A 15,878-nucleotide genomic window follows, 5' to 3' on the forward strand; every position below is an offset into this window, starting at 1 on the left:
TGAAAGGTATTGTTTGAAACATTTCAATTAGATTAATAATTCAGTTTTGTTGTTGGCGTAGAAATTGTTAAAATGAAATATATAATAATACTTATTATTTAAAGTGCTAGTACCTATAAGGCTGCGTTTACATAGACAGAGTCAAATAACAGAGAATTAATTTGGAATTAAAATTAAACTTTGGTTAATCTTTTGTAAAAACAAAAGAAAGTAGCCTATATATTCTTCCAGACAGGTTTCTACATCTGTGTTACACTTCATCGTCATCTGTTCAGTTTAGGCTACAAACTCCATCCATCTAAACATTTATTTATAATATTAGTTGTTACTAATATTATAAATGTGTTTGTGGATGGAGTACTATGTTAGTAAGATTGGTAACCGAAGCTTCGATCGCTAAAAGTTCAATTTTTTTTTATTTACAGGTTGTCAGGAAACCCGTGATGAGGACAGCAAGAAACATGTTTATCGTCAACTTGGCTGTCTCAGATGCATTGGTGTGTTGTGTTGGAACACCTTTGACGCTGATGGAACTTTTGACGAAACATTGGCCGCTACCAGATTGGCCGAGTTTATGCAAAGCGTGTGGAGCAATTCAAGCTATATCAATATTCGTTTCAACTATTTCAATTACCGCTATTGCCTTGGATAGGTATCAGGTATGTTTTTTTATAGTGCCGCAACGTGCTACAAACCTACAAGGATCTTATGGCATTTCTTTGACTTTGACAAGGGGGCGCCTCCTAGTCTTTAGAGTTACCAGTAAGCAAAAATTTCCCAACTTTTGAAATTCGCCCATGTTGAAAGCAAACGCAGACTATAATATTTCAACATTAAAAATAAAAACTTTCAGTGCAGCCGCTCACTCATCGATCAAAGTGTGACGTTTGTAAAATGACATGGTTAGTTCACAAATTTACCAACTGCCATAAGATTCTTGTAGGACTATAGCACGTTGTGACATTTAACGAAACTTTTTTGTCAAGTTTTAACCGTTTTCAAATTATTTGATACAATTTTGATGGACAATGATATTTAATTTTAAAATTATTTTTTTAATTATGACGAGTATAATTACATTATTGTGTTGTCCTGATCACTATTAGTATAAATATTCACACGAATCACTACATAAAATATACTGCTATCTCAGATTCTCCCATGAAAATGAAAGGGATGTTAGTAAGCTTTGCACACATGTTTCAGCAGTGGAAACTCACGGTTTCCCTAAAATTTAAGTTTATTATGAGCATGAGTTCTCTTCTCAAATATAGTTCGCTACTTAAACAATCTAAACATATGCGTTAAACTGTTTACACTTCACTCAATATTTCTGGAAATAGGACACGGTGTTGATTTTGTTTTTGACGTCATCTTGTGAGCTTGTCTTATTTGAAGATTGTATTAAATAATAATCAAACATGTTACTAAGTGGTTACTATGTTAATATTTAAATGGATAGAAAATCATATATAATGCTAATTTAATTTTAATCATGAAATTGAATAAATAAAATTACTTAATTGAATATTTGCTATGATTATTCTACAGGCGTCATAGTTAATATTACTTCAATCTTTTCATGGGACACATTTTTAGTAGAAAATTAAGACAATTCAAACAGATATTACATATTTATTATTTACAATATTCAAATCGTTATACTTATCTCTGGATTTCAATCCTGCATATAAATCTTATCGAATAAATCTTACTTTAGTACAATGTGTGAAGTATCGAGAAACCACATTTGTCTCTGACAAAGCAATAACTTCGATATCATTTTATCCCCTTGATATTTCTTGTATGTATCAGAAATATTTCTGTTCTATTTTACTTTAACTTTAACTTAGTATTGATTGATAATAATTAATATTTGTTGTCTACAAAATTGTTTGAAGAAATTAAACAATATAAACAATGTCCATATGTTCCTGAGTTAGGACAATTATTTTTATAGTTTTCTAGCTTTTGCCCCCGACTCCGTCCGTGTGAAATTTAAAAATAACAATAAAGAACTGAAATAATCTAGCCTATGTTACTGACAGATAAATTACCTTTCTAACGGTGAATGAATTTTTAAAATCGACTCAGTACTTTTTGAACCTATTCATTACAAACAAACAAACAAATTTTTCCTCTTCATAATATTAGTATAGATTAATAGATTTTTTTAATTAGAATTCATACTTATTGAGAAAGAATACGGTTAATTATACTTTGTTTGCTTTTCTATTAACTATTTTTATATCGCTAGTAAATTTATAAATGATCGATGTTTGCAATTTTACCGTAACACCAAACGATTACATCGTATTGAAGTAATAGATAATGTAATCTATAGTTACAAACGTTATTGATTTAATATGAACTCTAGCTTTATCACGCATCTCTCGAGGGCCTATCGTAATTAACTAAATGAACTATACGTAAATTGATAAGAATGCAAAAAAATGTATAGTGCATTGTTTTGTTGCAATAATTTTAACATTCATTATTCGGCTGTGTTTATTCCGAGTTTCTAAAGTTTTCACTTATTTTGTCGTTACCTAATGAACCATTTTATTAGTCTTAGGTTCATCTGAGTTTCAACGGAGTAAAACAGAAACGCATTTCGTGAATTTGTCAAACCGAAAACACTAACAAATTGTTAAATGTAACTAGGAATCCGGCGATTAGTCGTATCGAATTTAAAATTTGTAACATATTATTTTGTTTCCAGCTGATCGTGTACCCAACGCGGCCCGGCCTCCAGACAATGGGTGCTCTTGTCACAATGCTTTGCATCTGGGTCACCGCATTCTGCCTCGCATCGCCTCTCTACATCTTCAGAAGTCTCAAAACTCATAACATAGGACTTAAGGATATGGATTCACTGAGTTTCTGTATCGAAGACTGGCCGATGTCAAACGGACGGGCGATATACTCCCTATTTAGTTTAATATTACAATATTTACTTCCAGTTTTAGTTGTTATTATGGCACATGTACAAATACATAGGAGATTACGTGGACGTAGACGAACGACAAGAAAGACACCAGCTATCTTAATAGCTATCGCTGTTACATACGTTATTAGTTGGCTACCTTTGAACGTGTTTAATTTGGTAGCAGATTTTAGTACAGAACCGATATTGGAAGAGAAATCAATGACGATTACTTATGCCGTTTGTCACATGTTCGGAATGTCAAGCGCTGTCTCCAATCCATTGTTATACGGTTGGTTAAATGATAACTTTAGAAAGGAATTCGAAGAGATACTCTGCTGCTGCAAGAAGCGACAGATAATAAAAGACACGAGGATTAAAAATAGAAAAATGGATACTGAGTTGACCGCGCTAGCTCAAATTGAACATACTGTTACGGCGAACACTAAGACATCTCAGTGCTCGCAAATTTTCTGACTAAAGAGCTGTTTCAAATAGCATGAAAGTGCTATTGAAATGCAAAGCATTTGAACTATTTTCGACGTCAATTCAAAGTGTGTACAGTGTACGGCGTGTTGTTGTTTCTGCTATAAAGTAGTGTAAAATTGTAAAGTAAAATTGTTAGCATAATTTTTTTTAATAACTGATTCTATGCAATTTCTTTGTAAATATAGTTTAGTTATAATAATACTCTACTCTACGTTTTTATGAGCCCAAAACGTAGAGTATGAATATTAGCCTATGATAATATTTAAGCATACTTAATTGTTACACTTTCTGTTTATAATAAAATTGTGATAATGATACTGCATTTTTTTTTCTAAATAAACACCACCTTATCAGCTTAGATTTTATAATCTACATTTCCACTTAGAGTTTAGCCGCGCGGCTATCGAAAATCTAAATGAAAAAAGACATTAAGAGATAAACAAAAAGAAAACTATTTTGAAATAACTATAATTTTATTGCATACAAAATAGAATTAAAAAAAAATACCGTTCCAATCATAATTATATTAAAAATGCCAAAGTTTAGATGGATGGATGTTGTTAGAGTTTGTAGCCTAAACGGCTGAACGCATTTTGATGAAATTTAGCATAGACGTAGAGGATAGTCTGGAAGAACACATAGGCTACTCAGTTTTTTTTTTTAATTCCACGCGGATGGAGTCGCGGGCGAAAGCTAGTTTTCTATAAACCAACTTTTTTTTTATTTTCTGTTTAAGTCAAAATATATTTGTAACACTGTACATTGTATCTACTATAATAAAATCCCTCGTTTAGTGATACTTAAATAATTAATAAGGAAAATCTCGTAAGCCTCAGTTAATTTGTTACGCAGCGCGCAACATTTATAAGCTTGGAAATTTGTTTGTGTATTAACATGTACATAATTGGACGCTTAAGGCTCTTGTTTACATAATGAGGCGTTTACTTTTTTAATTAACTAGTAAGTTATGTATTAATAAATAAGCTATCTGTTATTTTTTTTTCTTCTTTGTAGCTTGAGTCTATACAGACTCATCGTGGTTATCACGTATCAGTGTCCCGCTTCACAAGACGCCACCACTCCTCCCTGTACGCTGCTTTTTTCGCACATTGATATAAGGGTACGTCCATAGCCGTTCTAATCTGGTCAGTCCATCTCATAGGCGATCTTCCCCTAGGTCTGGTGCCCTCCACCTTACCCTGTACTATCTAGCGTTCTCGTCCTTACGTCTGCAGACGTGAACAAAAAAAGTGTGTATCCGAGCCCGAACAATGGAAGACAGACGCTGCTTGATGCCGAGTTCTTCAAGTTGACTGGTTAGTTCGGATTAATTTTTTAGTTATTTTTTTACATAAGAAAAAAATATACAATAGTTTACGAATGATAAACAGTTTATTGGCGACAGACACCCATTTCTTACATACTTTACAAAGACATTCAAATATAAACGAGGAATAGTATCGACGAATAAGGGACAAAAAATTCCTTCAAGGGTATTCTATAATCTACCTATAACATCTATACTTATATTCTATGACGGGTATATCTATAAATATATTCACACATATACACAAGCTCTAAAATCACCTAATTAGTAACCTATGTGTTCTTTCAGACTATGTTCTATACCTAATTTTATCGAGATTTATGAGTTATATCAAAACTTAAACAATGAAATATACATTTTCCTTACTTCTAGACTATTATAATAAAGCGTAAACACACACTTCTTTGTTGCCCGATGTCAGCAATTACAGCATATTTTTGAATAATTCTTGTTTTAATAAAAAGCCCTACACTTACGTCACGCTTTAGGCTATATATTTTCACACCAATAAGGGTAAATATTTTGGATAAAAACCTAATATGAGAAAGACACCATAAATTGCTGCCAACATCAAGAAAGCATGATTGCTAAGTTTTTTTATGTCATGTCATTTTGACGTTAGCAATTGACGATTTGTCACATGTAAACAATTAAATAATTTTATGCTGATGAAATCGCACGGGAACATCTAGTTCAAATATAGATGAGGATAGCGAAAAAAAGATTCCTTCGGGAATATTCTATAATCTACCTATATTCTATGACAGGTATGTATATCTATAAATTTATTACACCCAATAGAGATTGGGTGAAAACACCTAATTAGTAACCTATGTGTTCATCCAGACTAAGTTCTACTAGATATACCAAATTTTACCGAGATCTATTGAGTTTTATGAAAACTTAAACAATGAAATATACCTTTTATTACAATAAAAATGATATACTTCTACATGAATCAAAACTGAAAACTTTACTGGAACAGGTCCAAAAAACAAATTGAATTCGTACAAATCATAAAATATTTCATATCGTACAAAAGTTTTCAACTATTGGAGAAATTTAGGAGTGAGTTGACTTTCATAGTCAAATATATAATGTAAAGTAAATTTACCTAATAAGGTTCTTAAACTGCTTCGTTGGTTCTTATATTCTTAGGGTCCAAACTTAGGGTCCTTCAAGAAACGAGCCTTCCGTTTCCTCAAAGGCCGGCAACGCATCTGTAGTTCCACCGTTGTTGTGGATATCCACGAGCAGATCATCTCTGTGATCCCTCCACTCGTTTGCCCTCGTTTCTACTAAAAAACAGTTCATTAAAAAATTGCAAAGGGGATTACTTGGTTGGACCGTAAGAATGCAGGTGATCGTAACAGATATTACGAAACACCACTCTTCTAGGTCATCAAAATTTGCCTAAGGTGGTCAACTGCTGAAGGTGCCTTCTCCATCAATTAAAACGATACCCTGTCCTGTCTCTCCCTATCCAGAGGCTTGTCCAGTCCCTCCTGCAACCCTTACTTAGTCATAGGTCCTTAATAAATCATTCTTTTAATTAGTCTAGTCAGTATATAAAAACAAAACTTCCACATTGTTTAATCTAAAAGAGCACTAGGTATGACACAAAATCAGTTCCACCTGATATCAACTAATCAAGACGTAGATCAAAAATAGATAAAAGTTGTACTTTTTCCCCCTTATTCGGTTCCGTAAATAGGTCGAGAACACTCTGTGGGCCTCTGTGTGGAGTATCTCTGCGGATTTAAAGATAGTTGAATTTTCTTTATTGTGCCGACGCTTACAGATTGTCATTTAGTTCATTAATTAGTGAACATTTTAATGTTCCCCTTAGATAGTAACATTTGATTGAACACAATGAATTTAAAAGTCTTAGCAAATCGTTCATTGCTTTGAAACTTACAAGATGACATATAAGGAAAAATGTTTTTTAAAAACATCATTAATTTTTGTCATTTTTTTCTATCTGGATTAAAAGAAAGAAAAAAACAAATGAATAAGGCAACAGTAACTCCAAAGAATGCTAAGTTTTTAAATCAGATAAATACTGTTATATTAATATCAAACGCAATTCGACAAATTATTTAAAACTCAACATCGATTTCCATTATATTGAAAAACTTTAACTAACTTTATCCAACGCACGAAATTTGAACCCTTGAATAAACATCTATTCTAACGAATCGTTTCTAGTCAAATAATAATTTGAAAAGTTGAATTGGTTACTTATATACTTCAATTTAAAGTAAATAGATAAAAAAACTATATCTACTTTACTCAACAACATCTAAGTTCTTATGGGTATCTATACTATTATAATAAAGCGTAAACATACATTTCTTTGTTGCCTAAGATGTCAGCAATTACAGCATATTTTTGAATAATTCTTTTTTTAATAAAAATCCCTACACTTGCGCCACGCTTTAGGCTATATATTTTAACGCTATTAAACTTAGAGGTAAATATTTTGGATAAAAAACCCTAATATGGGAAAAAGACCATAAGTTGTTGCCAACATCAAGGAAGCATAGTTGCGTTGGTTTGACATCATGTCATGTCATTTTGACATTTGCAATTGATAATTTGACAAATGTGAACAATAAAATACTATGGCTACTACTATGGCCTAGTCACCCCGTATTAGGGTAGGCTCCGAGCCCCTTGGTGGGGACATATAGTGAGTTGGTGATGAACAATAAAATGAAATTTTCATAATTTTATGCGGATGAAGTCGCAAGGAAACAGCCAGTAGTATATAAAATGAATAAAACATATCAGCATTAGAACTCTTACGTTCATCATAAATCAAAATGATGATGGTGATGATGATGATTATGATGATGATGATGATGACAATTCGACAGCTTACACATTCCACACTTAATTCGAAAACGTGTAATCTTGTACAATTATTGTAACCCGCGCAATAAAGTAAAACTATCAAGTTACATAAAACAATAACTAAATGTTATCAACACAGGAAGTTGTATGTTAAGCTAAGTTAACTTAAACTAGTTAAGTTCTGACCGCATGGGATTTGCTAATGGAACTTGAATTGTCGGGCTACGTTAGTTTTGCATTAACATAGTTTTTGTTACTTTAGGTAACGAAATTTAAACAGACATTTCGAAGTTAAATTCACTTGAATTATCATTGTTTAAATTTGACCTTTTTCACATAAATTTGTATATTTATAGTTTGTCTAAATAAGATAGATTAGTTTGATAAATGACGCGTATGAAGTATTGAATTCAATTTGTGTGAAGGCAAATGCCGTACTTAATAGACAGGTACCGTAGTGACGAAACAAACACGCATAGCGAACAATTATGAACTATCGATATTATATATAACTATAAATCTATCGATTCCAACTTCTATAACAATAAAAATCGAAAATCGATAACATTCATGACTGATTTTACACAACCCATCCCTACTAAATTTCAAAAGAATTGTCAAACTAATTTAAATTATTTAGACACACTATAGAAAAACGACATTTTATTACATTTTTTTCCTAAATTTTGATGTGAAAGAATAATATTTTACATTATAATACAATAAGGGTTCTCAAAAAAGTTTTTTAACCATAAAAACTTCTTAACTCAGATATTTTCAGATATCGACTGAAAAAATAGGCCTAACTATCTATTGATAAAAAAATTTCCCGCTCATTTTTAATTCTACGAACGACGCTTTTCTATAGAGTATAAATGATGGATTATTAGAAAATTTAAAAAGAAATCAACACAAATTTCGGCCACCAAGAACCTTATTGAATATAAATTTTCCTTTCTCACTCATTACGAATCATATAAACCGAAAGAAAATTTTCAGTGTTAATTTATAACAAAAAAAATGAAAAAAAAAAACAAAATACGACCATGGAAATCCCTAGTTTTTCTTTAAGGTCGACGAAGGAGTTTTAAAAGGCCCTAAAGTATAAATAAATAGGTATTACTTTGTTTAAGGGCTTACTTACACTTAAACAAAAGTTAAAAGGAAGTAATTTCTAAAGGCTCACTAGATGATGGTTAAGGGACCCTTATATTTAAGTAATCATTAATAAAATTGGTCATTATTTGTAATTATGTTTGAAGGAGTATTCAACAATGCCTTAATTCTATGCAAGAAAACATTACAAAAACTCTGCTCTTTTATTTGCACCGTCTTTCAGAGTTTTCTCATTTGGAACATTCGAATATTCTCGAATTCGACGTTCATTTCGTTGTTCACTTTTTCTCCCATTCAAATGCGGAAGCTGAATTTATAAAGTTTTTTCTTCATTATTTCAGTGCTTTCATCCTGATACCTGGCCACTATAAAAAACAAACTTCGTTAAAATGTCAAATTTTAATCTATAAAGTGAATAAAATGAATCCTAGTATAATTATTCAGAGTTCAAAGAACACTTTCGATAGTAACAGACGACGCTAGTAACAGGAATTTGTGAGATCCGATGCTCGATCGATCATTTTATTGGAAATGGTAACTGTGTACAGTTTTGACTTAATTCCTAGTTAGTAGTGACCTACTTTTAGGGATCTTAAACTTAAGGCTCTTAAACTTAAACAACGAGGTGTCTTCTATTCATATTTTAAGAACAGAATTTAATTTATTGCAATCGATATTTTAAAGATGGAGTGTTGTTGGCCCAGTGGTTTAAGCACTTGACTTGTAATCTACAAGTCTTGGGTTCAAATCCACCAAGTACCAATGTGATTTTAGATTTTTCGAATTTCATTTGTATATAAATTACGGTGAAGGAAAACATCGTCATGCGACCTGCACAGATCGGCGAAGAAATTCAAAGATATGGGTGAAGTCAACCAACAAAAACTGGGTCAGCGTGGTTGACTAAGTCCTAGTCACCTTTGCCGTGGGGACGTATAGTGAGCTGGTGATGATGATGGTGATGATTTTGAAATGTTTATGATGATGTTCCTTACACCTTAATACCAACGAGAGATTGAGAATCAGACTAGACGTTGTCGGATTCGCGAGGAGGTGATAAGAGAGTAATATGACCTTGAAGCCCAACGCCGTCTCTCGCGCAGTCGCACAGCTAAATTAGTTCAAACAATCATTACCTATAATCATGAAACATAGATTAAATATATTGTTTATCGAAAATCCGTTTAATTACCCAAATGAAAATTTACTTTGTTAGTTACTGTCTTTATTTATAGCTATTCTATTTTCCATCAGACTATCAAGTATGTGAATCAAATTGTATAATTGAAAAAAATCCAATTAAAAATGGGAATTGTCTTGTCTTTGTGAAAATCAATTATGATGTTAGAAAATACTGTTTAAACCAAGACATTTGTCTGTATTGATGAATAAAATTGAGTGTTTTTAGTTCAGGACATTTGAATAATAATGATAAAGTATAAATATAATTTTGTCTTCTGTTTATTATGTAAGTACTAGCTTTCGCTCGCGACTCTGTCCGCGTAGTATTAAAAAAAACAAAGTGAATAGGTTATTTGTTCTTCCAGACTATCTTCTACATCTGTACCAAATTTCAACGAAATGCGTTCAGCAATTTAGTCTACAAACTTTAACAAACATCCATCCATCCATCCATCTAAACTTTCGCATTTATAATATAAGTATGAAGTATTATTAAAAGTATGATTAATGAAAAGTCATTTTAAACGTAAGTAACGAAAATAAAATGAAATCGATAATAATACTTCGGTGTCAGTCAATGTAGATTCATTACTTAAACGTTACTATATATTCAATTGTCAATTGTTATTGTAAAAATGTAGAAACCCTTACGTAGAAATATCACTGCATACCTTGGGTGACATCGACATCAAAGTAATAATAATTGTTCAATATAGACATTAAAGCTACAATAAACGAGGCTTAAGTAAGTGTATTTGATTTGGAAGTCGGGTTTGTTTTTTTATTTTATTTTTTTAAACATTTCAGTTCTATTAGATCTACTGTCTAATGTGACGTCAGAAACAACCGAACCTATGGTGGAGTTCTGGACCATTCCAGCACAATTGGAGACATTTCCTATCGAAACTTCAGTATCTCATTGTGCTACAGAACTGATGGAGTGCTACACTATGACGATTTTGTAAGAGAATTCAATTATGTGTTATAAAAATTAGGGTTGTAACGGAACTTCCGCAAGAAAAGATAACTCCGCATCCGTTTCCACTTCCGTTATTTCTTATGCATAACTCCGCAAAGGAGGTTAATTTACGTCTTAACGCGAGTGGGGCGATTAGGTATCGTTAAATCGCAATTAATATTTTATTATTGACCTCCGCTTCCGGTTCCGTTAACCTCAACTTCTATAAAGGTGAAGCTCTTCACCTCCGCATCCGCATCCGTTACAACCCTAATAAAATGTTCATTATTTTTACTAATCCTAGTACATAGAGTAGTGTTAAAGGTGAAAGGACAATTTGAAGTAAATCAACAATAAAAAACAAGACCAAAGTATTATTATTATTTATTTAAACGCTGTCAAGACAAGCAGAATTGCATTAGCGTTGAATTTCATTGCGGTGATTAATTAATAGTCATATGCTTTTACTTTTTCGGTTACATCATACACTTATTTCAAACTAGCGGTTGCCAGCAACTTCATCAGCGCAGAACATGAAAAATTACCCTATATTCCCGCGTGTATAACTACCTACCATTCAGAGTCCCTTCGAAAGGTACAGCTGTTCCGGAGATCACCCGGTACTCACGCGTCCTTGCGGACAAACAGACACACAAGATAAAACAATACAACTTTAGTTTTCATACGTTTACCATAATTTTTTCCCCTTTTTAATTCGACTTCAACAATTTTTTCCAAACTTTGAAAACAAATTAGAAAAACTGTCGGCTGAGAAATTAACCCTTTTCTTGTTAGTGAATCTGTAGAGATACATCAGAGTTTTTTTTAATATTTTTTTTCTAGACACCTTGGGTCTTCAAGGTTAAGTGCTATGAATATTATTATGATATTCGAAAAAGTAAAATTCTGCCAAGCTAAAGAACTCTTTCTTTTATTACAGCAAAATACCCATATGTGCTGTTAATGATAAAACTTTAAAGGGCTCCAGTGCAACAAAGAAGGCATTCCCAACATTCTGTGACATGCACTATAGGAATTGCAAAAGTAATGTAGGTAAGATGAGATTCCAGGTATTACCATATTCAAATATTATAACAGATGTCTGCAGTTTGTTGCGGGGGTCGCGGACGTAAGCGATAGCGTGCCCTTACTGCTTTGGAGGAACCGAGGGGTGTAGGGGGTATGCCCCTAATTATGGGAGGAAAGTACCACGTAACTTCCGCGTCCCCTTGGGCGCGCAGTATGTGTAAGATGCAATCTTCTCAGGCAAAAAATAAAAGTCTGCAGTTAGATGTTGAGTACCCACTTGAGGAATAATTAGCTGTTGCTTCGGCCGCGTGAACTCAAAAAATAATGAAAATGTGGCCTATGCTACTTACAGATGAATTACCTTTCTAACGGTGAAGGAATTTTTAAAATCTGCCCAGTAGTTTTTGAGTTAACATTAGCATAAATAAATACCATGCATCATTTTACTGTCCTGTCTAAAATCATGCTTTCTGTAATGTTTCATTTCATATTCCGAGCGTCTACAAATTTTGAATTGCATTATACATGAGTATTTACTTTTAAATAAACACAAGTCTCTTGTGAAGGCTATAGTGAGGAGGAATTAAACGTACAAAGAATTTTGTTTTTATTATATTAATAGGACTGTTTTTTTTTCAGAGTCGTGGCATTATTTGAAGGATGATGATGGAACGGGAAAGTGTTAGCGTTTAAATAAGTTTAATATATGCTTCAGTTCTAATACAAAGAATTATTTCATTATCCACTTGCCCATATCCCTTACAGAGGGTCGGCACAATATATGCTGCTCTTCCATACATCTCTATCAGACGTCATATCTGAATGCACTCCTTTCTTAAGCATATCCTCTTTCACACAATCCATCCATACTTGTTTCGGTCTTCCCCTGTTATTTCCAAAGAATTATTTATTTGTATAAATTTATTTACTTTACTAAAACAATAACTAACGTTTCATATATTAATTTTACAATCTTTTAATTAACATCTAGTTTCTTTAATCAAGCTCCATTCTGAAAAAATACGGCATTGGTTTAACAAAAACAACATAAAATTTCATTAGAATACGCATCATCATATACCCCACTGAAGAGCTCGAAACCTAACAACGGGCGCTAACCTCTGACTAAACTTTTGCACAACTGTTGTGCTATTGTCGATTGTTTCGCATCCGATTCAACTGTTTAGTTACACAACTGAAAATCAAGTAGTATGCGCACCTCATAGAAGCACATAGGAATCAACGCGAGACTAAACAGTCTTGCGATATTTTAGTTAAATGTGAGTGTGCGTTCTTAGTGTGACCACGCTGTCAACTGCGCTGGTCCAATGCTGGATACATATCTTTGAATTTCTTCTCAGATATGTGCGATCACAACATTTACCTTCACCGTAAGAACGGTGTGTATATCGTGTAAATATGAAATTTGATAATCTAACAATACTGTAAACGGCTAAGAATACTGGCTTAATAGATAACCACAACTTACTTCTCCAGCTATTACAATTTTCGTATTCCAATGCACAATAATTTGTGAATGTTTTGAGTTCACCATCATAATGGCGAGCACAAACCAATTTCTTTCTAAAAATAAAATATCGAATTTAATAAATGTTTTGAATAATTTAAATAAAATCAGTATTCACTTAACAGTAAAAAATAATGTAGCCTATATGTTCCAGACAATCCTATACACTCATCTAAATTTTCGTTTTCACTTGTAAAAATTAGTTAGATAACTGGATTTTTGGAATTAAGGGCATAAATCAATTTTACCTCATATTTTTATTTTATTGATTAAATAGCTTTTGCTTCCGACTCAATACGCGTGAAATTAAAAAAAAAACAAAAGAGAGCGATGTGATCTTCCAGACTATACATCTGCACCAAATTCAAACGAAATCGGTTCAGCCGTTTAGACTACAAACGCTAAAAAACATCCATCCATCTAAACTATCGCATTTATAATATTGGTATGATTGAAAAAATACTTACTTATAATTACTTGGGCAGTCAGTGAGGAAAACCGTACAACCTCTATCAATGAGCTCTGACTTTCTAAACACCGATTTCTTAGGATAGAATCGTACTTTCCACGGTGCAGTATGACGTTCGTTGACATATTCTGATAAGGCACCAGCCATTACTATGTAACATTTATAAATATAATTAAACACAATAATCATCTCCCCCCTGATCCAACTTCTATTGGGTCGGCGTAATATTCGTCCTATAAATAACTCTTTCATCCGTCATCACAACCATCATTCCCATCTTGATCATGTCACCTTTCACGCAATCCATCCGTCTCTTTGTAAGTCTACCTCTACCTGTGAATCCACACTCGTAACTAAATACAGAGATTAGAAGAAAATCTACATCGCGTAATTTACTAGAAATTGACAAAGAAAATAGTTCAATAAAGAGTTTGAAGTTTAAAAATGTAACATTATGAGTAACAATTGATACTATACTAGCTGTTGCTTACGACTTAACCCCGTGAAATTAAAAAAAATAATAAAAAAATATCCCATGTTACAATCTGAAAACGTAGCTTTTTAATGGTGAAAGAATTTTTGAAATCGACCAAGTAGTTTTTAAGTTATTTCAATACATGCAAAAATACAAATCTTTCTCTTTTATAATATCAAGTATAGATCTAGATTGCACCTCAAATTCTGACAATCTTAATTGTTTCTTGTTATATTTTTATATGAAAAAATAAACTTACACAAACAAATTAAAAACCCGACAAGATATTCTCTAAGCAGCATGAAAAATAATGAAGATTAAACATAAATAACAAAGTTATTGAATTAAAAAGCTATAAAGTCAAACGTAACTCGGCTGGGATAAACTGCCTTCGTATGTTAAATTGCGGTTCTTTATTACTTTTTAAATTACGGGAACATTTAATAGCATATAAAGATAAGGATTTGAAATTTACGTCTTATTGTATGTATGAAGTATTTTATCGATAAGATAAAAAAAATGGTTTTATAAATTTATTGTTTTTAGAAAGATCATATTTAAATGTTGATCCTACTAATGTTAAAAATGCGAAGAATTAAATGGATGGATGTCTCTTAGTTACCGCCTAAACGGCTGAACAAATATCGATCAGTGGTAGAGCGCTTTAACATCTTAGCACTGCAGGGCCGGCACGCCCGGTGTAATACCACGACCATACAGAAGACAGGCGTGAAATGGAAGCAATTCCGTGTTTCGTCTGATGAGTGTGGCGCTAGAGGCCTAATTTAAGTCCCTTTAACTTTATCATCCTTTTCTTATAAGAAGAGGTTGGGAAGGGGAAGTGGATTTGAAGGTGGAGGAGATGCATAGGAAGGGGAAATATCCTTTTTATGTGCGTCTCCTCCTCCGTCGTATAAGGGTAGGCAACGCGACTGCAATTGCGGATGTCTATGGGCAGCGGTCACTTCACCATTTTGGCGGATTCTAGAGAACGCTTGCTCGTTTGCCACCTTATGTTATAAAAAAAAAGATTAAAAATGGTTTTGTAAATTCATTGTTTCTTAGAAAAATCATATTTAAATGTTTATAAATCCTACAAATGTTATATATGCGAAGAATTAAATCGATGGATGGATGTCTCTTAGTTACCGCCTAAACGGCTGAACGGATTTCGATATTTTGCATAGATGTATGAAAGACCTTAATAAGTCGATATCTAGTTCTGGATAAAACAAGCATCTTTCGCGTTTACTTTCGTATAAAATAAGTAAAATATTAGGCAGTTATATTTTCAGGGAATTTTGTTATGCTATAAAAATTACGTGACATAAACATTGTACTATAGGACATTACTTGACATGTAATTTAGCTTTAATTAATGTTAGAATTACGAGTATACGTTTTTGTTAAGAAAAAACAAATTAATCTGCGAAATAAAAGAAAGTCGCTAACATCTAAGTAGTTAATTCTAAAGCCTGATAGAAATAAATAGCAAATATGTAACCTTGCATGATAAATATAAA

At 32.6% G+C, this 15,878-nt stretch overlaps 1 protein-coding gene and 1 long non-coding RNA gene across 2 annotated transcripts; both read left to right on the forward strand.

Moving 5' to 3' along the window:
* The first annotated feature begins 362 nt into the window (after positions 1-362).
* On the forward strand, positions 363-3,676 carry LOC106106448 (neuropeptide F receptor). The gene is made up of 2 exons (XM_013287027.1): positions 363-659; positions 2,723-3,676. Exons 1-2 carry the CDS (start codon positions 363-365, stop codon positions 3,401-3,403), a joined length of 978 nt encoding a protein of 325 aa, XP_013142481.1. The 3' UTR covers positions 3,404-3,676.
* A 1,701-nt stretch (positions 3,677-5,377) lies between these two features.
* LOC106106591 lies at positions 5,378-12,606 on the forward strand. Its single transcript, XR_001225813.1, has 5 exons — positions 5,378-5,509; positions 9,056-9,248; positions 10,704-10,857; positions 11,795-11,907; positions 12,523-12,606. It is a non-coding gene; the product is annotated as an uncharacterized LOC106106591 (long non-coding RNA).
* Positions 12,607-15,878: the final 3,272 nt, after the last annotated feature.

Source organism: Papilio polytes, unplaced genomic scaffold (assembly GCF_000836215.1).
Source record: "Papilio polytes unplaced genomic scaffold, Ppol_1.0 DF822178.1, whole genome shotgun sequence".
In the NCBI taxonomy this organism is placed as follows: Eukaryota; Metazoa; Arthropoda; class Insecta; order Lepidoptera; family Papilionidae; genus Papilio; species Papilio polytes.